The 24120-nt window shown below is 44.6% G+C and overlaps 3 protein-coding genes across 7 annotated transcripts; 2 read left to right on the top strand and 1 right to left on the bottom strand.

Moving 5' to 3' along the window:
* Positions 1-10337: 10337 nt before the first annotated feature.
* GDF9 (growth differentiation factor 9) lies at positions 10338-16143 on the bottom strand. 5 transcript variants are annotated; one of them, XM_044227795.1, is made up of 4 exons: positions 16071-16143; positions 15321-15502; positions 13304-13500; positions 10338-11685 (listed from the first exon to the last, which is right to left on the bottom strand). In XM_044227795.1, the coding sequence occupies exons 3-4, from the start codon at positions 13434-13436 to the stop codon at positions 10721-10723; spliced, it is 1098 nt and encodes a 365-aa protein (XP_044083730.1). In that variant the 5' UTR covers positions 13437-13500; positions 15321-15502; positions 16071-16143; the 3' UTR covers positions 10338-10720. The 5 variants fall into 5 exon arrangements, with proteins under 5 accessions (XP_044083730.1, XP_044083740.1, XP_044083748.1 ...); XM_044227805.1 differs by lacking the exon at positions 16071-16143 and adding an exon at positions 15924-16046; XM_044227813.1 differs by lacking the exon at positions 16071-16143 and adding an exon at positions 15669-15915.
* Positions 16144-16316: 173 nt separating this feature from the next.
* Positions 16317-17572, top strand: LOC122891839 (cytochrome b-c1 complex subunit 8). The gene is made up of 3 exons (XM_044227824.1): positions 16317-16399; positions 16568-16735; positions 17372-17572. Exons 2-3 carry the CDS (start codon positions 16582-16584, stop codon positions 17464-17466), a joined length of 249 nt encoding a protein of 82 aa, XP_044083759.1. The 5' UTR covers positions 16317-16399; positions 16568-16581; the 3' UTR covers positions 17467-17572.
* Positions 17573-22821: 5249 nt separating this feature from the next.
* On the top strand, positions 22822-23883 carry LEAP2 (liver enriched antimicrobial peptide 2). Its single transcript, XM_044227750.1, has 3 exons — positions 22822-22970; positions 23149-23288; positions 23578-23883. The coding sequence occupies exons 1-3, from the start codon at positions 22914-22916 to the stop codon at positions 23612-23614; spliced, it is 234 nt and encodes a 77-aa protein (XP_044083685.1). The 5' UTR covers positions 22822-22913; the 3' UTR covers positions 23615-23883.
* The last annotated feature ends 237 nt before the right edge of the window (positions 23884-24120 follow it).

The raw sequence follows: 24120 nt of genomic DNA, 5'->3' as shown, positions 1-24120 counted from the left end.
GGCCAACAGGGTCTTGTATTATCTCTATGCTCTCTGGGGGAACAAACTTTAAAGCAACATGTGATCCTGGACTGGTCACTTCCTTCAGGTCTCTACCATTATTGCCTCACTTTCTTCTTTTGATAGTTTTAACAAAAAGATGTGACTTACCATACTAGAAGGGACTACTGTCTTTTCAGAGGAGTTGCTTCAGTTTCTTGCTTGGCCACAACCAAAAGAAGTCTGGGGAGTTGATGCCAAAGATGGAATCAAGGATTTCCAAGAGTGTTCAATAGCATTTCCAAAGGCTTTGTGTTGGTTCTTAGGATTAAATTAATAATCTTTATTAGTGATGGCAGTAGGTGTTATTTCACAGATAGTCTCTATGCAAGGGTTGTTTTTAGGTGTCTGAATGGCTCAGTTGGTTAATCATCTAACTTCGGCTCAGGTCATGATCTCAGGGTCCCTGCATTGGGCTCTGAGCTCAGCAGGGAGTTTGCTTCTCCCTCCCTGTCCCAAGTATGGCCTTGGCCTCCAGGATGCAGTAATGAGCATGTGAGTGTGTGCTCTTTCTCAAATACACAAATAAAAATCTTTAAAAAAAAAAAAAATAGAAGAAGAAGAAGAAGAAAAAAAAAAACCTCAAAACAATAGTGTTTTCAAAAACTTAACACGTGCCTGCAAAGAATTAAAGATAAAGACAAACTGCAGCCATCTGGTCTTCCTGGAGCACTGAGTGCTTTATCTAAATTACATTTACCTTAATACGCTTAACGGCTTGCAAGTCAATAATAAGACAAATAATCCAGCTTTTTTGTTTATGGGGAAGGGATTTGCATAGACATTTCTCCCAAGAAGATATATAAGGGGCCAATAAGCACATGAAAAGACGCTCAATATCAAATACAAATCAAAACCACAATGAAGTACCACTTAGCACCCACTAAGATGACTAGAATCAAAAAGATGTTCACCAAATGTTGGCAAGAACATAGAGAAATCTGAATCTTCACACACTGCTGGTGGGAATGTAAAATGGTGTAGCTGCTTTGGAAACAGTTTATTCAACAATTAAACAGTTACCCTGTGACTCTCAGCAAGCCTACTCTTAGGTATATAACCAACAGAACTGAAAACAGGTTCATATGGAAACTTGCACATGGTTATAACAGCATCATTCATAATAACCAAAAAGTACCAAGAACCCAAATGGCCTTCAAGAGATGTATAAACAATGTTGTATTTCCAGACTATGGATTATTATTCAGCCATAAAAAGAAATTTAAGTACTGATACACGCTACAACATGAATGAACCTTGACAAGATTATGCCAAATGGAAAAAGCCAGACAAAAACACCACATATTGTGATTCTATTTATAGGAAATGTCCAGAATAGACAAATCCACAGAGACAGAAAGCAGATTAGTAGGTTGCTAGAGGTTGGGAGGAGGAGGGATGGGAAGTGAGTATTATTTGGTATGAAGCTTTTAGGGAAAATGATGGAAACATTCTGGAATTAGATAGTGGTGATAGTTACATAACCTTGTGAGCAGACTAAAAATCACTAAATATACAGTTTGTAACGCTGAATTTTATGGTATGTGAACTTTTCTCTGTATGTGTGTGTATGGATATACACATACACACACAAAGTTAACAGTTGTTGCTGATACTGCCAATTCTTGCCCGCCCAAGGTCTTCATATACAGAGCAAGAGATAACCTCCAAGCACTCTAACCACTCTGATATTTTAAGTGTTAAAGTCTAAAAGCAAAAAGATGTACACATTAAAGAAGTACCTCTTCTTGATGTGGGGCATTGAACACACGCCTTCATCTCTACTTCCTCCCACTGCCATTAAAACAAGTGATACACCACCTAAAGGCAAAGAGTAGGTAAGTAAAGTTTAGCAGATGAGTGTGAACAAATTTTTGGGAGGTGGAAACTGGCCTCAAGTGTGAGCAGAGCTCATGAAAAAGGAAACCTAAAGCTGCTATAGGTGAGCTTATCAACAAGAAGCTACCTGAGGATCACACAGAAGCCAGGAAAACCTCAGGAAATGAAGAGTCCATGTACCATGGAAGGCAATGGTGTCCCCTAGGATCCTAAGTGGGTATTGACAGAGTCTGTAGATATAATAATTAGACCCCATGTACACTGTCCCCATCCCAAACAGCTAGGTGACCAACTGCCCCAATAGAGGAGAAGGAGGGTGAAATCTGTGGAAGTTACAGAATCAAAGAGGCTCCAGAGCACCAGCTGCAGGTGTGGCAGAGATTGGAAGCCACCGATATATTGGGATAACAAGATTTGGTGAAAGCTCATAGCTTCTTGTATTACTGGGGTCTAAAACCACCAGCTGCTAAGTCTGTATTTTGTTCCCTCTTCCTCCCACCAAAAGATACAATAATTGGGCACCTGGGTGGCTCAGTCTTTAAGCGTCTGCCTTTGGCTCAGGTCATGATCCCAGGGTCCTGAGATCGAGGCCCATATTGGTCTCCCTGCTCAGCAGGGAGCCTGCTTCTCCCACTCCAACTTACCCTGCTTGTGTTCCCTCTCTCGCAGTGTCTCTCTGTGTCAAATAAATAAATAAAATCTTAAAAAAATAAAAAAGATAACAGTAATTGTTCTGTGCAGAAACTTGTAGCATCTGTTAGAAGCCTCAAACCCGGGTGCCTGGGTGGCTCAGTGGGTTAAAGCCTCTGCCTTCAGCTCGGGTCATGATCTCAGGGTCCTGGGATGGAGTCCCACATCGGGCTCTCTGCTCGGCAGGGAGCCTGCTTCCTCCTCTCTCTGCCGGCTGTCTGCCTATTTGTGATCTCTCTCTCTTTGTCAAATAAATAAATAAAATCTTTTTTTTTTTTTAAAGATTTTATTTATTTGACAGAGAGAGATCACAAGTAGGCAGAGAGGCAGGCAGAGAGAGAGAGGAGGAAGCAGGCTCCCTGCTGAGCAGAGAGCCCAATGCGGGACTCCATCCCAGGACCCTGAGATCATGACCCGAGCTGAAGGCAGCGGCTTAACCCACTGAGCCACCCAGGCGCCCCTAAATAAAATCTTTAAAAGAAAAAATAAAAAAAGAATCAGCCTCAAACCCAAGAACCTATTAACACCTGTGGCCCTCTCATGCAGAAGACATTGTCTCCGTTTTCTAGGGCCATACACTTACAGATGCACAACAGAAGTTTGTTTGTTTGTTTTGAAATACCTCTAACATAAAAGACAAAGACCAAAACTGAACTTGAAAAAAACTTTTTTCTTTTTAAAGATTTTTTTGAGGGTAGCATGGGTGGCTTAGTCATTAAACGTCTACCTTCTGCTTAGGTCATGATCCTAGGGTCCTAGGATCTAGGCCTACATCGGGCTCCCCACTCGGTGGGAGGTCTGCTTTTCCCTCTCCCACTTCCCCTGCTTGTGTTCCCTCTCTCACTGTCTCTACCAAATAAATAAATAAAATCTTTAAGAAAAAAAAAATTTTATTTGAGAGAGAGAGTATAAATATGCCTGAGTAATGGGGGAGAGGCAGAGGGAGAAGGTCGGCAGACTCCCCACAGAGCAGGGAGCCGGACTGGGGCTCCATGCCAAGACCCCGAGATCGTGACATGAGCAGAAAGCAGACTTTTAATCAATGTAGCCACACAGGCACCCCCACGCAAATTAAACTCCTAGGAAATTTTCAAGAAGAAAACAGAACAAAGAAAAACTGTAATTCAGGGGCAATTCATGTGGTCCAGAGTTTCTACTCTGTCTGAAAGGTTGCCATCCTACAACCTCAGAGATCTGCTGAGTAACAAAACCAAGAACCCATAAAAATAATGCCAAGTTCTTCATCTCTCTGCATCCCCATCTCCACTGACATAATCCAAGTCAGCATCTTTCCCTTGGACCCTGACAACAGCCCCCTAGAATCCAGAGGGTCTTCAGGCTTTAGACTTATTTGAGAGAGTGAGAGAGAGAGAGAGAAAGAAAGAAAGAGAGAGAGAGCAAACTCTCACAGGAACAGAAGGGAGGGGCAGAGGGAGACTGAGGGAGGGAAGTGGGGTGGGGGGAGCAGACTCCCTGCTGAGCAGGAAGCCCAACACAGGACTCAATCTTGGGATCATGACCTGAGCAGAAGGCAGACACTTAACAAACTGAGCCACCCAGGCGCCCCCAGACTAATTTCTGCCAAATAACTCTACGTGTAATACTTAGAGAGATATTTAAGAAAAAGATGAATCCAACCATTTCCAATCCCTGATTTAACATTCTCCATGGCTTCTTAGCCAATCCCCTTGTGCTGGCCTAACAAGGTCTTTACCATCTGTCTTGGTCAGCTTCTTCCAGCTCTTGTCCTCCTACTCCACTTGGCACTCCACCCCCTCCTCCTTGTTTCCTACTTGCCAGTCACACCCAGTTCTTTCTGTTATTAGAACACAAGTTCATTCTCACCTCTGTTCTGCCTAGAGGCTCCTGGATTTGGCTGCTCATGGTATTTGTATATTGTCCGTCTCCCCTCACTGATACAAAGTTCCATGAGAACAAGTACCATATTTCTCTTATTTACTGCTGTTACACCACTTACAAGAGTATCTAATGTGTGGTATATGCCCAAGAGGTACTTACTGAATTAATAAAACTATAGCGTAAAGTCCTCAAAGTTTTAAGGGTAGGGGTGAAATGGCAGAAGATGAAAAAAATATTAAACCATTAAATAATATCAAAATATTAATTTATCAAAACACCAGGATCTAGCAAAACTTTTTAAAAAATAAAGATTTTATTTATTTACTTGAGAGACAGAGATCACAAGTAGGCAGAGAGGCAGGCAGAGAGAGAGGAGGAAGCAGGCTCCCTGCAGAGCAGAGAGCCCGATGCGGGGCTCTATCCCAGGACCCTGGGATCATGACCTGAGCTGAAGGCAGAGGCTTTAACCCACTGAGCCACCCAGGTGCCCCTAGCAAAACTTTATTGACGTTAGGATTAACATTTCCCTTGACCAAGGAGGTTTCAATGTAAAAAAAAAAAAAAAAAACTCTTCTATCAATGACAGTATCCTAATTATGATAGTATGCTACAGGTTTGCAAGGTATTATCATCGCAAAAACTGGACAGAAGATAAATATGATCTCTCTGGTATTTCTTACTATTTCATATTAATTTACAGCTACCCTAAAATAAAATTTATTTTTAAAAATTCTAATCTAAAGATACTCTTCATTCAGCCTGGTTCTGTAGTACCACCCCAAAATATATTCGTCTGATGATTATTCTCTGGTGATAAAAGCTCACTCTTGGAATTTAGAGTAATAAAGGAAGTCTCTGTTTCCGGTACGTGATATATTTTTCTTGCAGCTCAGGACATCAGACTCCGTTCTTAAACACACATACCACCTGGTCCATAGTCGGTGTTCAATAAATATTTATTCAGTGAGCTAATTATTTCTGAGAAAGCCAAAATGACCAGGCACAGGCTGTGAACTCCTAACACTGCCTGTCACAGCATTCCAACAGGGAAAGACACCAACTCTAAACTGTTCACATAACACTATGCTTAAGCAACAAAATGCCCCAAATGCACAGTTGACCCTTACCCACATATATTACTCAATTGTTCCCTACAAATTGCACTACACACTAAAGTAGGACAAGGAGAGTCTCAGTGGATTGAGCCTCTGCCTTCAGCTCAGGTCATATCTCAGGGTCCTGGGTTTGAGCTCTGCATTGGGCTCTCTGTTCTGTGGGAAGCCTGCTTCCCCCTCTCTCTGCCTGCCTCTCTGCCTACTTGTGATCTCTCTCTCTGTCAAATAAATAAAATCTTAAAAAAAAAAAAAAAGTAAGACAAAGAAATACTGTCAGACCACTTAAAAAATCCTATTCTTTAATTACTGAAATAGCCCTGGTCTAGCATATTAGGGCCCTTTCCAAACATTAACTAGTAAATTTGTGGTTTGGGAAGGACAATTGCATCAAGAAGTAATTACACAAAGAGTACCTACTTATCAATTCTGGTCAAGGATGAAGTGTCAATCTCTTGGTTGTATTGATTTTTTCCTTCTATTAGAGAACAGTTGACGGATAAAACAGAATGCTTTTCTATTTTATCAATCCCTTCAGCCAATGACATATTAAGAAATGTTTGAGGGGGGATGCCTGGGTGGCTCAGTTGGTTGGACGACTGCCTTCAGCTCAGGTCATGATCCCGGAGTCCGGGGATCGAGTCCCACATCAGGCTCCCAGCTCCATGGGGAGTCTGCTTCGCTCTCTGACCTTCTCCTCGCTCATGCTCTCTCTCACTGTCTCTCTCTCAAATAAATAAATAAAAGCTTTAAAAAAAAAAAGAAATGTTTGAGGGACAAACATAACATCCTCTAAAAGAGTATCTAAAGTATTTTAATTTCACTTATCTTATCACTTACAATCCTAAAGTTACAAATTAAAATTGGTGACTTATACCAAGCTCTGAGCATTTTTCTTTGATCACTTATGTAACCATGAACACTTCCTCCTTTACCTCACATTTCCCCACAGACCGTCCAAACTGAGATCTAAACCAAGTCCAGTGGCTGCTGTCCTTGAACCTGGAGAGTTCAACTGAATACCAAGTATTCAATTTAACACAGGAGTTGATTTAAACAGATAAGGAGCAGGAAACTCAGAGCTGAAGGTAAAACCAGCTCTTGATGTGCCCCATTGTTCCTTGGCATACTAAATGGTCATCCCATTAGCTGACCTCCTATCTCATCTGAACTAAATACCAAAGCTGAATGCATCTCTTTAAGGCACATGTAGCCTCATCCTTGAATTTCCAGATTTGTATCACCATTGTTCTTTTTCATTTCTTTTCTAAAGTGGCAGCATTTCTAAGAGTCACCAAAGAAAAACAGGTTTCATTTGGAGGAGGCAGTTGGGAGACTCGTATAGACTCCTCTGTTGTGCGGAAAAGAATCTCTGGAGCTTAAATTTAGCAAATATATAATCTCTTAACATTAGCACTATCCTATGAATGAAGAAACTACATTAACAAGTAAAGCTTAAAGGGGGGGGGGGAACCCTACCAAAATAACAGGGAAGCCAAACTTAACAGTTCTTCATGTTATCACTGTACAACTATAGGCTCCCAGTACTAGTCACAAGTCAACTTTAGAAATTACCTGTAAGGATGAACTCTCCTTCTGCCTCTAATTTTGGCATTGGCCCTAATATTTAACTTCCATCCGAATAACTCCTTTTCTTCTTTTCTAAACCTTCAGATTGCAGACCATATCCATACTCAACCAGAACTAGGCCATGAAAAAAAAGTAAAACAAACTCCTGTTTTGAGGGAGAAAACTTTCAGTTTATTGGAATTACAAGGAATACTTTAACTTAATATGTATTTCATGTGGTCCATTTGAAAACAGCTATCTTTTTTTTTTTTTTTAAAGATTTTATTTATTTATTTGTCAGAGAGATCACAAGTAGGCAGAGAGGCAGGCAGAGAGAGAGAGAGGAGGAAGTAGGCTCCCTGCTGAACAGAGAGCCCGATGCGGGCCTCGATCCCAGGACCCTGAGATCATGACCTGAGCCAAAGGCAGCGGCTTAACCCACTGAGCCACCCAGGCGCCCACAGCTATCTTTTTTTTTTTTTTTTTACGATTTTATTTATTTGACAGAGAGATACACAGCGGGAAAGGGAACACAAGCAGCGAAGTGGGAGAGGGAGAAGCAGGCTTCCTAATGCGGGCTCCATCCCAGAATCCTGGGATCATGACCTGAACTTAAGGCAGATGCTTTACGACTGAGATACCCAGGCATCCCATTTTCCCCTTCTTTTTTTTTTTTTTTCCATTTTCCCCTTCTTAAAGGTACAACTGAACTCAGCTTTTCTACATTGAGGCAAAACTTCCAACTGCCTATTGGCAAGTAACCTGGGCTTTATTTAATACTATCTAATGAGGTTTTTTTTTTTAATCTTAAATACGGCATGCCATCATAATAGTGGATGTTCTCCTGCCTTAGAAGTAGGTCTGCTAAAAAAAAAAAAAAAAAAAATTGAAATTCAAAAAATTTAAAAATTTAAAAAAAAAAAAAAAAGTAGTAGTTCTACTTTCCTTAACTAAAACTGACCTGATGGTCACCTCAAGGATGAGGTGGAGAAGTTCAGGGAAGCCATCAGAGAACATATTTGCAGATTACAAAGGGATTACAGTTTCCCCTGCTGAGCAGGAAGCTTGATGCAGGGTTTCAACCTAGGACTCTGGGATCATGACCTGAGCTGTAGGCAGCTGCCTAATGACTGAGTCACCCAGGCATTGAAAGGCCCTGAAAACAGTCATCTTTAAGGGAGACTTACCTTCAAGTAAATTCAATTGCACATTGCCACTGTTACTCATGCCCTTTCCAGGCCAGTTACTTTTTACCCTGAAGAATGACAGAAGATGAGACAAAAACCCTTGAAACACTATCTCTTAGACTGGCAGCCTCATTCACAACAGAATAGACTCCTTCAGGTTAAACAAGATGGCAAAGTTACTTGGAAACTGGGCCATCTAAAACTACCTTTGATAATTTTTTTTTTTTTTTTTTAAAGATTTTGAGGGGTGCCTGGGTGGCTCCAATGTTTAAGCGTCTGCCTTTAGCTTAAGTCAAGATCTCAAGGTTGTGGAATGGAGCCCCATGCCCAGAGCCCAAGCTCAGTGGGGAGCCTGCTTCTCCCTTTCCCTCTGCCCCTCCCCCTGCTTGTGCTCTAATGAATAAATTTTTTTAACAGATTTTATTTATTTGGGGTGCCTGGGTGGCTCAGTGGGTTATGCCGCTGCCTTCGGCTCAGGTCATGATCTCAGGGTCCTGGGATCGAGTCCCGCATCGGGCGCTCTGTTCAGCAGGGAGCCTGCTTCCCTCTCTCTCTCTGCCTGCCTCTCCATCTACTTGTGATTTCTCTCTGTCAAATAAATACATAAAATCTTTAAAAAAAATAAAAATAAAAATAAATGTTTGAGCAGCTAAAAGAGCATTTTTGTCAGTATGTGCAGACTTGTGACCTGTATGTAAGTTAGCACCACACCAGGAAACAACTGAAAAGGAAATTAAGAATACTATTCTCAGTCACATCAAGAATAAAATACTTAGAATTTAATAATAAAAAGTGCAAAACTGATACTCGAAAAGTACAGAACATTGTTAGGAGCAATTAAAGACGACCTCAGTCTAGGGAAAAACTTCCCGTGCTCATGGATTACAAGATTTAACATTGTTAAAATGCCAGTACTTTCCAAACTGATCTACAGATTCAAAACAATCCTGATCAATATCCCAGCTGGCTTCCTCAGATAGTAAGCACTAACCACTAAGAAAAGATGATTTACAAGAATGAGAAGGGGCGCCTGGGGGGCTCAATCGGTTAAGTATCTACCTTTGGGCTCAGGTCATGATCCCAAGGTCCTGGGATTGAGCCCTGCATCAGGCTCCCTGCTTCTCCCTCTCCCTCCAGCTCTCCCTGCTTGTGTGCTTTCTCTCTTTCTCTCTCTGTGTCACATAAAGAAAACCTTTGAAAGAAAAAAAGAAAAAAGAATGAAGAGTATGGGTTGCCTGGTTGGCTCATTTGGAAGAGTGAGTGACTCTGGATCTTACAGTTCTGAGTTCAAGCCCCATGTTAGGCGAAGAGGCTGCTCAAGTAAAAAAAAAAAAAAAAAACAACAACAACAAAAAAAAAACCACCTTAAAAAAAATTAACAGTACATCTTGCATTTAGGAGTTACTTTATAGATTAGGGTGTTATGAACCTGTAACAAGCAACACTGCATTAGTCCTAACTCTGGCCTCTAAGACTCTTCCAAGGTAGGATTTATTGAAAACTCGCATGTAAGCCCTGATATACAAACCAGGCCTGTTCTGTAATGTAACCTAATCACTGCCAGGTTCCTTTAATGGCAACACTCCCAAATCCACCTGGAAAAAATTTCTGGGGGTGGAGTGATGGGAGCTGAGGGAAATCTGCAAAAACAAACAAAAATGAAAAGAGGAAAAAAATGTTCCCTGACTTCCTTCCGTAGGGTCAGAGGTTTTAAATACATAAAGGAGAAAATATTCAAAAAATCTTCTTGTAAAAATCTGCAAGGCAATTTCCATTAAATAAATGGGACAAATGTTACTTTGTTTACTTTGTTTGATGTGAGCCACACTATTTCTACATGCCACCCGAAGAGCTGAATTAGGTTACATGCTTCCAGTCCCAGTAAATGTCCTTCACCAGGTTTTAGGTAGAAAAGCTAACCTCTCTTAACTAAAAAGTTATACCAAGTCTAGCTTACAGATTATACTTCTTCTCCCTCCCCAAAGACCATTTAAAAGCAATCTTTAAAAATAATAAAAAAAAAAAGCACACACATGGTCAATTAATGCCACTGAGAGGGATTTATTCTTCTATTAAATAAAACTATAGCCCTCTGAACTGTTCATTTAGAGCTGCAATTCCAACCAAGATTTACATTAAGATATTTTTTCTTATATCAAAAACAAAACTTCAATGCAAAGAAAAAAAAATCGCTCAGGAACAAAAATTTAAAGCCCTCCAAAGAAATTTCTTTTACATTTGAAAATAAAGGCAGATGTTACTACTTTACACTGATGGAGGCCCCAGGATGGGCTCACAACATCCTTACGCATCACAGAGCGGGTTACAGCCATTTGACACAGCACTCTCCCTTGAAGGCACAGAGAGGCACACAGTGTGTCCTTTACAGAAGAGGCTCAAGGTTTTAGCTTACAGAACCGTATGTTAACGACAGGTGCACTGAGTGGCTATCATGTCTTCATATTCTTTGTAAGCGATTGAGCCATCTGGCTCAATGGTCAGAACACTGAGAGGGTTGTATTTAGCAGGAACACATGACGGTCTTGGCACTGAGGAGTCGAGCTTCTCATGGATGATGTTTTGCACCATGGTGTGAACTGGTGAGCCATACCGATATCCAACTGCCCTGGGACACTCCCCTTTGCAGTATCGAGGGTTGTATCTGTGCGGGGCCACGATCCAGTTGTCCCACTTCAGCTGGCTGAAGCTAAGCCTGAAGTCATGGAGCTCGCACTCATGTTGGGGAAAAAGAAACTGTTTAAAGTACTCACTCAGATTCAAAGCAGCTGGAACCAGAGGCTTGTTCAATGCCAAGCTGACAGTTTCCCGACCTCTCCGGTGACGGGAAGATCTTACACCCTCAGCCGACCCTCTTCCCTTGGAGCAGACAGATAGACCACCGCTCTGGTCAGCACGCTGTGAAGGCCTCCGTTGGTAGCGAAGGGAATACCACCCGTGATAAGCCTGAGCACTTGTGTCATTCAGATATAAAAGCAGTGAGGGGGGCACCAGAAGAGTCACGTTAAATGGCTTGTCCCAGGCTGAAGAATCCTGCCGCTGGCTTCTCTCGCAGGTTAAATTGACAGACATGTGAATACTTCTCTTGTTGGAGGCCACTAGCGGCCGAAGAGGAGTGGTCACATCAACCTCAAACCATCTGTATTTCTTTTTAATTTCAAACTGTAAGTTAAAGTTAAATGAGGACTGAGCTCTACTGGGGGTCCTGCTAGAAAATTCTGGCTCTTTGATCACCAGGTTGCATACACATTTAACAGTAGAGGGAAAAGAAATGGAGTTGCTGAAAGTATAGAGCAAGACTGACTTCAGTAAGTTTTCAACGGCAGTAACACGATCCAGGTTAAACAGCAGATCCACTGATGGAACGGATCCTGAGAAGAAAAACAACCCACCAGCAGTGCTTTAATACAAAAACCAAACAGCAAGTCATATCAAGGCATGTGTCCTTCATCATGCTTTTTCTCCCTTCTCTTTCCCCACTTCCTCCAGCCTTAAGAAAGGGAGTTGGGGGGGTGGTCAGTTTTAGAGAAAATACAGGGCACAGACATCATAAATAACTGCCAGCGAGTATGACTGGCTATTTTATCACCAGAAATTCACAACAGTTTTGGTGGTGAACATAAACAATGGAGAATCATTACATTTCCCAATCTCTGGTTTCCCAAGCTCAGCCATTGGCTCCAAACATAGAAGCTAGTAAATTCTATTTTTCTCTTGGAGAGTCTCTAGAGAGGTAACTGTAATAAACACATTTACCAGCCTTGTTAAGAAAACTTTCTAAGACCTAATGAACAGAGTCGATGAAGAACATAATGGTCTAATTTGGAACACTTGAGATTGACAACAAATGGAAGCTTTAAAACCACTCTAGTAGAATAAGACCTCAAGGAAGGTGGGAAGGCTTTAAACAGCCACAGTTGACCCACTAAGTTAGAACGGTTTTGGTCATGAGCTAGTGAATCCAGGTTTGTTTGTTTTAAAGCACCGCTCCTTTCTCTCTCACACACACAGGACTTCAAGGTGCTGGGTCAGACTGATGACTAACACTTTGTTCTTGGGAGGACCTACTGTTACAAACACGGTCTTCCGCTTTCCTCACACAGAAAGCAACAAACAAGGGGAAAACATGCTATTTAACACAATATACCAGTAGCTAGGAGACGTTTTAGACATATTTCCAGGTCAGCATGGATAGAATGAGAATAAGAAAACAGAAGTTAAAATACCTGGTTTCCAGTCTTGATTTTGTGACCTTGGAGAAAATGCTGACCTCCAGCAACACTCTGCTCAGTCTTTAGAGCCAGTAAGTCGCTTCTAGCTCTAAAGTTCTACCGTATGGGGGCGCCTGTGTGGCTCAGTTGGTTAAGCGCCTGCCTTCAGCTCAGGTCATGATCCAGGAGTGTCAGGATCAAGTCCCTCAGTGGGGAGCCTGCTTCTCCCTCTGACTCTCTCCCCTGTCATGTTCTCTCTCTCTCTCTCTTTCCCCTTCTCTCAAATACATAAAATATCAAAAAAAGATAAACTTCTACCATATGAGCCCACGTTAATCCATGAGGGCATGAAAAAGAAACAGTTCAACTACCAAATTTGTTTCAGTGTGGGTACTGAGTATCACGCAAAATAAAAAGTATTCATGTTGGGGCGCCTGGGTGGCTCAGTGGGTTAAAGCCTCTGCCTTCGGCTCAGGTCATGATCCCAGGGTTCTGGGATCGAGCCCCGCGTCGGGCTCTCTGCTTGGCAGGGAGCCTGCTTCCCCCTTTCTCTGTCTCTGCCTGCCTCTCTGCCCACTTGTGATCTGTCTGTCAAATAAATAAATTAAAAAAAGAAAAAAAGTATTCATGCAAAATAAAAAGTAATCATTCAAAATAAAAAATAATCATGCAAAATAAGAAGTAATTTAAGGAGTAAGGCCCAGCTCCATTCTGTAACTGAAACACAGACAACTGTATCATCTTCCCACCACCCATTAACCAATCTGCTTCTACATACCTGTTGCCTGGTCCCCAGGAGCCTGCTTGTGCTGGGCACAGGATGTGAAGAGTCGAACAGTGTTGTAGAAAGGACTTCTGTTAGATTTAGGGATTCCCTCCTTGGTTGCATATGCCTTATAGAGCCTCTTCATGTAGCGCAAAGCTCTGGAGTCTGGCTGCAGTCTAGGGGTGCCACCTTGCCCATCATACAGAACCCTGAAAACAGGAGAAAGGAAGTCAGATCTGTCTCTTTCATCTAGAGGCCGCAGCAAGGACCAAGGCTCAGCCTCAGACTTCAACTCAGCACCAGCTGCAATCTGAGTTTCTCCTCTAGAAGCCTGAGAACCAAGCCTAGTAGGAAAACACAGCCAGGAAAAGCAGAAAAACCAAAGGAAGAAGTTGCTGAGAAGCGCCATGGCCTGGAAGAACTAGCAAGGGATACATTTCCCCCTACCAGTCTTCTTGCTAAAAAGCCAGGAAGGGCCTAGCTCAGTCTTTTAAATAAATTTTAGGTGTGTAGGTAGGCTAGGGTCACTTCTGTAATCAGACCTCAAGGATGCCTAGCTGAAGATAATTTTTGTCAGCTGTGCATCTAACTGCTGATAACGTCTTATTTATCCAATTTGTCCTCATTAGATATGGATGCATTCTGGTTATTTCTCTATCTTCTCCCCCCTCCTTTTATTTTATTTTTAAAGATTTTATTTATTTATTTGACAGAGATCACAAGTAGGCAGAAAGGCAGGCAGAGAGAGAGAGGGAGGCAGGCTTCCTGCTGAGCAGAGAGCCTGATGTGGGGCTCCATCCTAGGACCCTGGACCATGACCTGAGCAGAAGGCAGAGGCTTTAATCCACTGAGCCACCCAGGCAACCACCACCCCCCCTTTAAAGAGGGATTTATTTAAAACTCTTTAAGTTATTGTTACGCCAATGGACTAGTTATGCAAACCAAAAGGCCAAGAGAATTGAGAAATGATCTCAAAAGCACCCATTTTTTTGAGACTAAGATTCTTTTTTTTTTTTTTTAATTTTAAAGATTTTATTTATTTATTTGACAGAGAGAGATTACAAGTAGACAGAGAGGCAGGCGGCTCCCTGCTGAGCAGAGAGCCTGATTCGGGACTCAATCCCAGGACGCTGAGATCATGACCTGAGCTGAAGGCAGCCACTTAACCCACTGAGCCACCCAGGCACCCAAGACTAATATTCTTAAAATGTTCCTTAGGCGCTTGCTCAAACTTTCAGAGCAAATGGGAAAGCCATTCATGGTAATAGGAAGATCTGTTGATACGCAGTGTATTGGATTCACTCTTTCTCTTCTTTCATCCTCCTCACCTCTCTGGCTTCCAGGTGCTTAGAATAATTACTTGTTGCATGCTGATTTGGAGAGTGAGAAAAAGTCACAACTGGCATTGAAATTCCAGAGAGCAGAGAACTGTTGGGTTGCCCAGTTTTCAGGGAGCTTCCTACAGAATATGTACTTGGAATACTGGAATATTCTTTAAAAAGGACATCGCTTTGAACCCTGACTCATGTTTAAATATAATATCTTGATCCTTTGCTTTGGTCTGTACATTTATCTGTATATATTTTGGCTGAAAGGTTTAGAGATGTTTGCAGGGTTTCACGGTTTTTTAAAAATTAATTTAATTCGCTAGGGTGCTCTTGTCCTTGGTATAGGACTTATGTTTTTGGAGCTGAGACAAAGCTAGAGATGAGGGGCGCCTGGGTGGCTCAGTGGGTTAAGCCGCTGCCTTCGGCTCGGGTCATGATCTCAGGGTCCTGGGATTGAGTCCCGCGTCGGGCTCTCTGCTCAGCAGGGAGCCTGCTTCCTCCTCTCTCTCTCTCTGTCTGCCTCTCTGCCTACTTGTGATCTCGCTCTGTCAAAAAAAATAAATAAATCTTGAAAAAAAAAAAAAAAGCTAGAGATGATGTTTTAGGAAAACGAGGTACACCATGAGAGACTGAAATGAGGGCATATCCAGTCAGTGCACCCGTGAGGAGACCATGCTGGAAGGAAGTCAACCCACACTCACGGTACAAGATCCAGAAGCAGTCAGTGCAGTATCTACGTTGATGAAACTGAGGGACGTTCTGCACGTCTTAAGCTCATTTCCTGCCAAGACTCTCTGGCCCCAGGCTACGAGGCAGGGTTCCATAAAACACACGCAGACTGTTGAATGACAGCTTACTCCAACATCACATATGGCTGGCAATTCTATGAACAAAAACATTTACAGACGCTCTGCGTCAGGCAGAAAGGCCAGGCCCGCAGCATCCTTCCGTAGAGAGTGCTTTCGGAAACGCCGAGAACGCCCCCGCGGCAGTGAAGCGCTGGCGGCAGACACGCCCCACCCGGCACCGCAGCCTGCCCCCGGCCAGACCTGGGTAGGAGGTGGTGGCAAGCCGGCGACTGTGGAGGTCGCCTTGTTTCTCCTACCGCCACCCACGGCCGGTTATCATATGTTTGCCCGTTCCTTGGGAACTCCGTGGGGCGCAATTTGAGGAAACGCTTTTATTCTACCGGGGGAAAGCCTGAGACCCGCCAGTGGATTCTCGGACCGCGGCAGCCGAGAGAAGCCCCAGATGCACGTCCCTGATCCTGGTACTGGGTCGCTGATGTTCTGAAAAGAACCGACCCCTTTAGCGCTTGGACCAGAGCGCAGAAGGCTGCGAGCGGCGGCCCTCCTCCGGCCTCAGGGTGCTCTCCACAGGCGCTGGCCTCGCAGGCCCTCAGGGCCCGGCCGGGACAACGCGCCCTCGACGCCGGCTGGCCCCTCTCTCACCACGTCTCTGTGCCTCCCAGCCCCGGCCGCTTCCTGCGGCTCCACAGCCGGGAAGGAGGCTGAAAGGAAGCAGGGGAGCCTCCGGCGGCTGCCCGAGGCCGCAAATCCCATTGCGTACTCCGAGCCTCAGGTTGGGCCCCGCCCCTTCCCGGGCCACCACGACCGGCCGGGGCGCTTCCCTGCAGAATGGGCAGCAACGGCGCCTCCCCCTGGAGACTGTCGGAAAATGGTACTCCCCGGAAGTGACTTCACGGCTTCCTGGAGCGGCTTCCAAACCTAGCGGAAGTGACGGGAGGAGGCTGCTGGTTCCCGCGACTGTGGAGGGCGAGGTGACCCCCGCGCGGGAGTGAAGTCCGGGCGCGCGGTAGTGGGAGTCCGTGGGAGGGTGGGGGCGCCGCCTGGGCGGGGAAGGGTGAGGAGCTCTGGGGAGGGCGTCTTGGGTCCAGGACGGCGCGTCCCGGGACTGAGGCAAGCGCCCGTCTACCCTCGTCTTGCAGACGCCGCCGCGACCATGGGCCGCACGTTTGGGAATCTGACCCGCATGCGGCATGTGATCACCTATAGCTTGTCGCCCTTCGAGCAGCGCGCCTTCCCGCACTACTTCAGCAAGGGCATCCCCAACGTGCTCCGCCGCACGCGGGCGTGCGCTCTTCGCGTCGTGCCCCGTGAGTGCCTTGGCCGGGTTGGGGGGCTGGACTCCTGTTAGACACTGAGTGACAGCGGGCCCCCTCATTGAGCTCCCTCTGCTTGCCACACACGCGTTTTCCATTATTTCAGCACAAGTGTATCCTCCCCATCTCACAGAGGAGCAAACCGAGTCACGAACAGCGGGCCCAAGGTCACTTGTGTGATTCTGGCGTCTCTCTCTGAGGTCATCTTTACCCACTTCGTAGCGATGAACTGTTCTGTGTGAAATGGGTAGCAGATAGTAATGATGGTTACAGAGCATTGTGAATTGTCCAAAAAACCCCCCAAACCCCAAAGAAGTGTGCACTGGCGTGTTAAAGGGCGAAGTATATGTTACGTGCATTACATCTCATCTATCTCACTAACATATTTTTAAATGTGCATCTGCGGGGAGAGAGGGAAGCTTTGGTGATGGATTTTCCTGGAATGGGCCGTCCTTTTGGTCACCTGTAAAATGGAAGTGTGGTGTAACCGTCCTTGATCATCTGGTTTAAAAGTGGCTTCTTGGAAACAAGAGACAGTAGGGCGGAGCCTGCAGTGAGTCAGAAAAGAAGACTGAGTACCCTGGTGTCTTCCATGGGCTTGCTACTTACTCTCACTTTTTATTTTTAAAGCGTTTGTAGGGTTTTATCTTGTCTACACTTGGGGGACCCAGGAGTTTGAGAAATCCAAGAGGAAGAATCCAGCCGCCTATGAAAACGACAAGTGAGCCATTCATCTGAATAGTGATTACCGGTGTATGAGGGACCCTTCTCTGGGAGAGGAGTCTACACTGTAGTGTCTTGAAGCCCGTATTAAACTTATTATGAACTGCACTTCTGTGATTTTGCGTTTTTGTGAGCAAGTCCCTGGTGTGACTGCTGATGCTTAAGTTCGTGACCTCCCCTTCCTAGCCTGAGTCCTGAACAGTTTGGCTGGTCTGCAAGTCTGGTAAAGGATCTGGACTCAGTGCTTGTTCTATAATCTACAAGAAATTAGCGGCATCTACTTCTGCAGCTTTTCACTTGTGTGTGGGATGAACTCTGGGGTTGGTTCCCAGTGGTCTCCTCCCATAATAACAAGATTTTGGTAACTATAATTACTGTGTTTCAGGTACTTAGCCCTTTACACAAATAAGTACTTGTAAACTTCACAACTACTTTTGAATTAGGTATCGTTATTGCAGTCATTTTGCACATGAGGACCCAGGAGTGCAGTGAGAGTAAGTAATTTGACCAAAATGAAAAAAAAGCTATACTAGACTACCTTTCCTGCTAAGACAGGTCTGCCTTAGCCCAAGGGGAAGGAAGTCAGCTATAAGAGGAGGGGGTGAGGGGCACCTGGGTGGCTCAGTGGGTTAAGGTCTCTGCCTTTGGCTCAGGTCATGATCCCAGGGTCCTGGGATGGAGCCCTACATCGGGCTCTCTGCTCAGAGGGGAGTCTGCTTCCCTTCCTCTCTCTCTCTGCCTGCCTCTCTGCCTACTTGTGATCTCTCTGTCAAATAAATAAATAAAAACTTAAAAAAAAAAAAAGAGGAGGGGGTGAGGTCACCCCTTGGCCTCTAGAGCTAAACTGCCTGTGTTTGTACCAGGTTGGTAATAGTGGGCCATAATGCTAAAAATGTTTACTCTCTGGCCCTTTACTAAAAAGTTTTTTCCTGTTTTAGAGCCTTTAAATTATCTTTTTAGTAGAAAGCTACCCTTCCTCTACCTGGAAATTGTAGAGGTAGGTGTTGGTAGTTTTATGCCTCTGGTTCTCTGCTCCATTTTCAGAAATTTCCTCACTTCTAAGGATACTTGCTGCTTGTCCAGAGCAGTAACTTTTACAGTGTAGTTCAGCTTCTGGCTATAATTTTTTTCTGAATTCTCATCTGTTAGGAACTGAAGTTAAAATGCTTCAAAACAAACAAAAAAAGGTAATATAAATTGCATTGATTGGGAGGCAGGATAAAGAACCTGAGTCTGGTGAATTTAGGCCCATAACTCTTAACCTGTGCTGCTTCAACTGTATGATACAAGAAAGAAACCTGTGTTCCTGAGCTTTGACCTTTTTGTTGTAAGACGATGTATTAATACAAAGCCATAGGGTGTGGTAATGGTGGAGTGAGTGATCTGTAGGAGTCTGGCAGGCTTAACAGAACAACTACGATGAAAACTCCTGCCTCACCCAACATGGTCCAGTTTTCCTGGGCTCTCTGTATTTGTTCTCAGGGTTTGTTACATGTTTGGGTCATAGACTGTTGAGGATCCGATGAAGCTGTGGGCCTGAAGATGTAAATGCACCACTCATCTTTCATTCTACATAGTTTTTGTTTTTTTTAAGATTTTACTTATTTGGGAGGGAGAGTACAGGGTAGGGGGCTGGTGCCCAGTGGCGAGGATGAGAGGGAAAAGCACACTTCCCGCTGAGCAGGGAATCCGACATGGGACTCTGTCCTGGGGACTCTAGCATCATGTCTTGAGCCAAAGGCAGGCACTTAACCAACTACATAGTTTGAACAGCACCAGCGAAAGCTACTTCCTTGACAGGCCTTTCATCTTTCTCCCTCTGGCTAGCCCAGAGCTTTGAGGAGATGGCTACCCTCTCCCATCCTCTTGACTTCATTTTACCACAAGACTTTATTTCTTCCTGTTCCTTGGCAACTTTGGATATAACAGCTGAAAAGCAAATGTACCCTTTCTCAGCTCAGGTCAGGTGACCAGGCACCAAGTATGGGTCTGAATCCTTTCTATCCCAGTAGCGCTCTGAGAAGACCCTGCTATAAGCCCTGTTACCTGCTGAGCTTCTGCCTTTGAAGGAAATTATGAAAGTGTGCTGTAAGCCTGTCTCTCCCCAAAGGGCTTACTTCTCTAAGCTGGGGGGCACAGAGCCCTGTGTAGCAGGGTGCTGAGGTAGGTGGGGAGGCTGGAATGTGGTGAGTTGTATAGCTCAGTGTTCCTGTATGTGACATGGGATCTGGGATGATTTTAGGGACCACTCTGTCTGCCAAAATCTACAAAGAAAAGGAAAACATGAGTGAAATCTCTCAAGGAAGAAAGGGACCACTGCTGTGGGCCGCAATGCCTGTAACCATCCACGTGGAGCCTCTAGCCCTGGGGTGTGGCACCTTCCTCTGCTTCCAGGGCACAGCTACTCATTTCACTCTGCTGTCCTCAGCGGGGCCCTGCCCCCACCAGGGCTTTTATCTCTGCCCTGTACAATGTGGCAAAGTGGACTCCAGGTTGCCAACCAAGTCCCAGAGATGCAGGCCTATCTAGTGTAGGCTGTGAAGTCTGTGCCAGGTCCAGCCCCAGAAAAGCAAATACACTTTGACCCTTGCAGTTTTACCTGGAAGTTTCTCCATTTCAGAGTCTTTCATTTTTTATTAGGCACGTCCTACTCAGGGACAGCAGAAAAGTCTCCAGTTACTGCCGAGCCTTCATGGTCTCCTCTCCCCCTGGAATGTGTTTCAAACTGCTCACGGAGCTACACGCACTTTCTCCCATTTCATCCTCCGCACTTAACCCCAGTGGTGGAAAATCCCTGGGAGTTGTTACCAAGCAATCAGCTATCAAACATGCTTCTCATTTTCTTCCTGTAAATTAATCATTTGAACCCCCAAATGTCAGTGGCTGAGAGGCCTCAGCCATCTCATTGGGAGAAAAAAGAATAAAGCTCTAAGGGAAAGGGTTAGCTTGTGGTTAGTTAATGTAGAACCCCCGCTCCTGCCTCCCAGCCAAGTGTTCTCTCTATGGCTAAAATTAGTAAATGCTGCTTAAACCTTTTTGCTGGAAGGAATATGGAGTTGTATGTTTATTCATTCAGTGAAATACTTCACTGTAGAAAGCCCATGAATTTTTTAAAATTATTAATTTCAGGAGTAGGATTTCACAACTATTCAAGGACTGTGGGATGGCTGTGGACAATTGTCTGGATGCCACTTCGCTTTCAAAGCTGATTTTTGCTCCATGGCTGATTTAAAACAGTGACAGAGGTAATGTAGACATACATTGAAATACCTTTCCTGAGATGCCTGGGTGAGGGGTTCAGTCAGTGAAGCATCTGCCTTTGGCTCAGGTCGAGGTCTCAGGGTCCTGGGATTGAGCTCTGCGTCTGGCTCCCTGCTGAGCAGGGAGAAGCTCCCTGCTTCTCCCTCTGCCTGCCGCTTCTCCTGCTTGTTCTCTCTCTCTATCTAACCATAGCAACAACAACAAAAGAAATATTTTTCCTAGCAGTGGTCCCTTCCGTGGGCAGTAACTGATAGGCTTTTTTCTTTAGGGAGAAGCGGCATACAAAATTAGAGGCTCAAACCCTAAAGGCTTCTGCAGTGTTGTCACATTCATGTTGATGAATGGTTTATTCTTTTCCCCTATGCACACTGGAGCCTCAGGCCCTTTCCTTGGCTGGGGTACTGGCTGTATAATAACACAAAAGGCTAATTTGATTTTGCTTGCGGTAGCAGGAGGCAGAAATGGAGGATTAGGAGAAAGTACCTGTGTTTGGAACTAGCAGTTTCCAAATCCCATTTGGCATATCCCTCTCTTAAGAACAGGCTGGCACCGAGGCCACATCAGACCAAACTGTCTCTAGGACATCACGTTGTTCAGTCTCTTGCTTATCTAATCAGGTTTGTGTTCTTACCCAATGTTCACTAGGTCATCACATAGCTTCTTCCCCACCCCACAGAGGTTCCTAGTTAAGCCCCTACATGGGGTGATTCAACATCCAAGCACAGGGGTAAAGGGAAGGAGCAGCTGACTAGTCTGCTTCTCCATGTTTCTCAAGTGCAAGCATTGGTGTCTCCCTCTGGGCTTGGCTCCATGGTCCTTAACTGACCAGAACCAGGACAGACAGATCTGTGGAGTCACACCTCCATCTTCCCCTGTCTCAGTTCTGAGGTTCACCTTACCACTCTCTTCTCCCTTGACAAGAGGATTGGCGACCATCCTGTTCTATCTTCAGCTGAGCCTCATCTCCTCCATTCTAACTTGTGGAACAGGCAGGCTCAAAGCAAATATCCAACCCCTGAAAATGATACAGGCCTTGGGAAGAGGTATCAGTCACCTTTTTACAGAGACACCAGTCAGAGAAATAATCTTGTTACTTTCGTCTTACTGGCTCATCCTTCCAGTCACAGGAAGCTCTTAAGTCCTAATTCATACTCAAAAGTTACACTATTCCCCCAAATTTATGAAAATGCCCAGGTCATTTAATGATTACCCACAATACCTCACAACTTAGTACTTGTCCGTTCTTGTTCTAGTGATCTGCAATAGTTCCTACTTAAGCTGATGGATGTTTTGGGCTCTAGCGACATCTCAGTGCTTGGTCTGTTTCCCTGAAGCTGCTGGAAGGCTATGCTCTGCAGAAGGACCTAGTCAACTACTGTGAGGAAAACCCATTAATTCAAAGATTGCAGTGTGATTTGTCACCACCATCAGGCAATCCCCCTGGCTTAGGAGCCCCTGCTAACTCTTCATTCACACATTTAGAAACAAAACAAAAACCCTATATTCCATTCTATTCAACCCCAGTTCAAGTCCTGCATCAGTATTGATTGCCTTTGCCCTGGGAGAAGGCAAGTAGGCTAAGACTTTGAACTTGCCACAGCTCGGTCCATTCTTCTAGGGAGATGATCTGGAGCAGGAAACAGGACAAATCATCTATGAAGAAGGGGGATCTGGGGCACTGTTGGGTCACACTTGCTGAAGCAACTTCCCACAGAAGGGAGATAAGGGCCTTATCCAGTTGCCTGTAACATCAGATTGGTGCTTCTTTCCCAGACAAGGTTGAAAGGCGTCAACACGAAGACCTCATTATGAGACTTCTATTTTGATTACAGTGATCTCACTGAGCTATTTTGGAATCAAAATGTGGCTAGGTGCCTGGCTTTCCTCAGTGGCTTCACGTGGCTTTCAAAGGGAAGGAGGGGTTGGTGCTGACTTTTGGTAAAAGGGTCCAAGCCAGCAACATAATCACTCAAAGTCCAGATGAGGGATCAGTAAATACAACGTGCCTGAAAGGCAGGCCTTGAGCACATTCCTCTGGTAGACATTAACTTATTAAATCGACCCTGACTGCAAATATAAACTTTGCCCCCATCTCACCTGGCAACCATAAAAGAGGTGAATTTCAGTCTATAAAAGCAAGTGGGAACTGTTACTAGATTCTGGGCTCCAACAACCTCCCTCCGGCAAGATGCGGCACCTCAAGCTCTTTGCAGTGCTCATGATCTGCTTGCTGCTGTTGAACCAGGTAGGAAGTGGACATGCCGGGACTGTGCTGGTGGGGAAATTGTAAGCAGACCTTAAGAACGGGACTTAGCCCTTTGGAAGGGTCCCTCTGCTCTGGAGTCTACAGCATCATTCGCCCAAGGTGTGCAGATGGGTGTCAGCACTTCCATACCTGAAGTTAATTGTTCTTTGCCCTACAGGCAGATGGCTCCCCAGTACTGGAACTGAGTTCAACAAAGAGAAGGTCACGGAGAATGACCCCGTTTTGGAGAGGGGTCTCCCTCAGGCCCATTGGATCCTCTTGCCGGGACGATTCCGAGTGTATCACAAGGCTATGCAGGTATTCCACAAACTTGAGCGCAGGCCGAGGAAGGATCAGCACACTTACCTGAGAATAAAAGTGGAACAGGCAACTGCCTGGGTTGCAGCCTGGAGCTCCCTGGTGAATCCTGAGGGATTCAAGAACCAAGAACAGCTCCACACAGGTACCACTGGAGAGTGGTTCCTTTGCTTTCTGCAGTTTACCCCGAGGTTGGCTAGAGCAAGCAGAGCAAGGAAATGCAAAGAGGTGACTGGCTCTGGGCACTGCTAGACCTTTGTCTTAAAAACCACCCTTTCTTTTCCTTTAGAAAAAGACGCTGTTCCCTAAGTGTGGCCCAGGAATGATGTACAAACCAGGGGAAAAGAGGACAGCACTCACCTACAACAATGCTCCGTTCTATGGAATATTGATTAACTGCATTTTGGCTGGAGACACTTAAGTGAAGCAGTCTTGTTATTTTTAATATTTAAAGACAGATGTATGCTTTAAACTGGTCTCCGTTTCTTCTTAGAATGTTATGTAGCTAAGCATTACTAAACTTGTCAATTTAAGAGTTTATTTTTCTATGTAAACTATTAAATGTCTCAAAATTTTTGCAGTCTGGAATTCAAAATTTTAAGGGTTTGAAAAGAATTCATTTTGTATGCTGCAGGAAAAAAAAAAAAAAAAACAAAAAAAACCCAGCATTGCCTAAGAGCAGACTTCGCAGTCTGTAAGGTGAACAGTGAAAGTGAACATTAAGAAACAAATATGATGAGAGGCTGAAAGATGAGTTTCCTAATAGCCACGTGTTTAGCCTTGGCAAGTTCCCATGCTGTGGCCCTGGCCCTGATCCTAGTCCTTCACTCCA

This window comes from Neovison vison, chromosome 1, assembly GCF_020171115.1.
Source record: "Neovison vison isolate M4711 chromosome 1, ASM_NN_V1, whole genome shotgun sequence".
NCBI lineage: Eukaryota > Metazoa > Chordata > Mammalia > Carnivora > Mustelidae > Neogale > Neogale vison.
This window is presented reverse-complemented; position numbering and strand designations above follow the sequence as displayed.

Excerpts from the sequence above, each read along its gene's own strand:
- GDF9 (XM_044227778.1), bottom strand. The coding sequence starts at position 13,700 with ATGGCGCTTCTCAGCAACTTCTTCCTTTGGTTTTTCTGCTTTTCCTGG. Across the intron at positions 11,686-13,303 it reads TCCTGGGGACCAGGCAACAG|GATCCGTTCCATCAGTGGAT; the intron begins GTATGTAGAAGC and ends TTTTCTTCTCAG.
- LOC122891839 (XM_044227824.1), top strand. The coding sequence starts at position 16,582 with ATGGGCCGCACGTTTGGGAATCTGACCCGCATGCGGCATGTGATCACC. Across the intron at positions 16,736-17,371 it reads CGCTCTTCGCGTCGTGCCCC|CGTTTGTAGGGTTTTATCTT; the intron begins GTGAGTGCCTTG and ends TTATTTTTAAAG.
- LEAP2 (XM_044227750.1), top strand. The coding sequence starts at position 22,914 with ATGCGGCACCTCAAGCTCTTTGCAGTGCTCATGATCTGCTTGCTGCTG. Across the intron at positions 22,971-23,148 it reads GCTTGCTGCTGTTGAACCAG|GCAGATGGCTCCCCAGTACT; the intron begins GTAGGAAGTGGA and ends TTTGCCCTACAG. Across the intron at positions 23,289-23,577 it reads TGTATCACAAGGCTATGCAG|AAAAAGACGCTGTTCCCTAA; the intron begins GTATTCCACAAA and ends CTTTTCCTTTAG.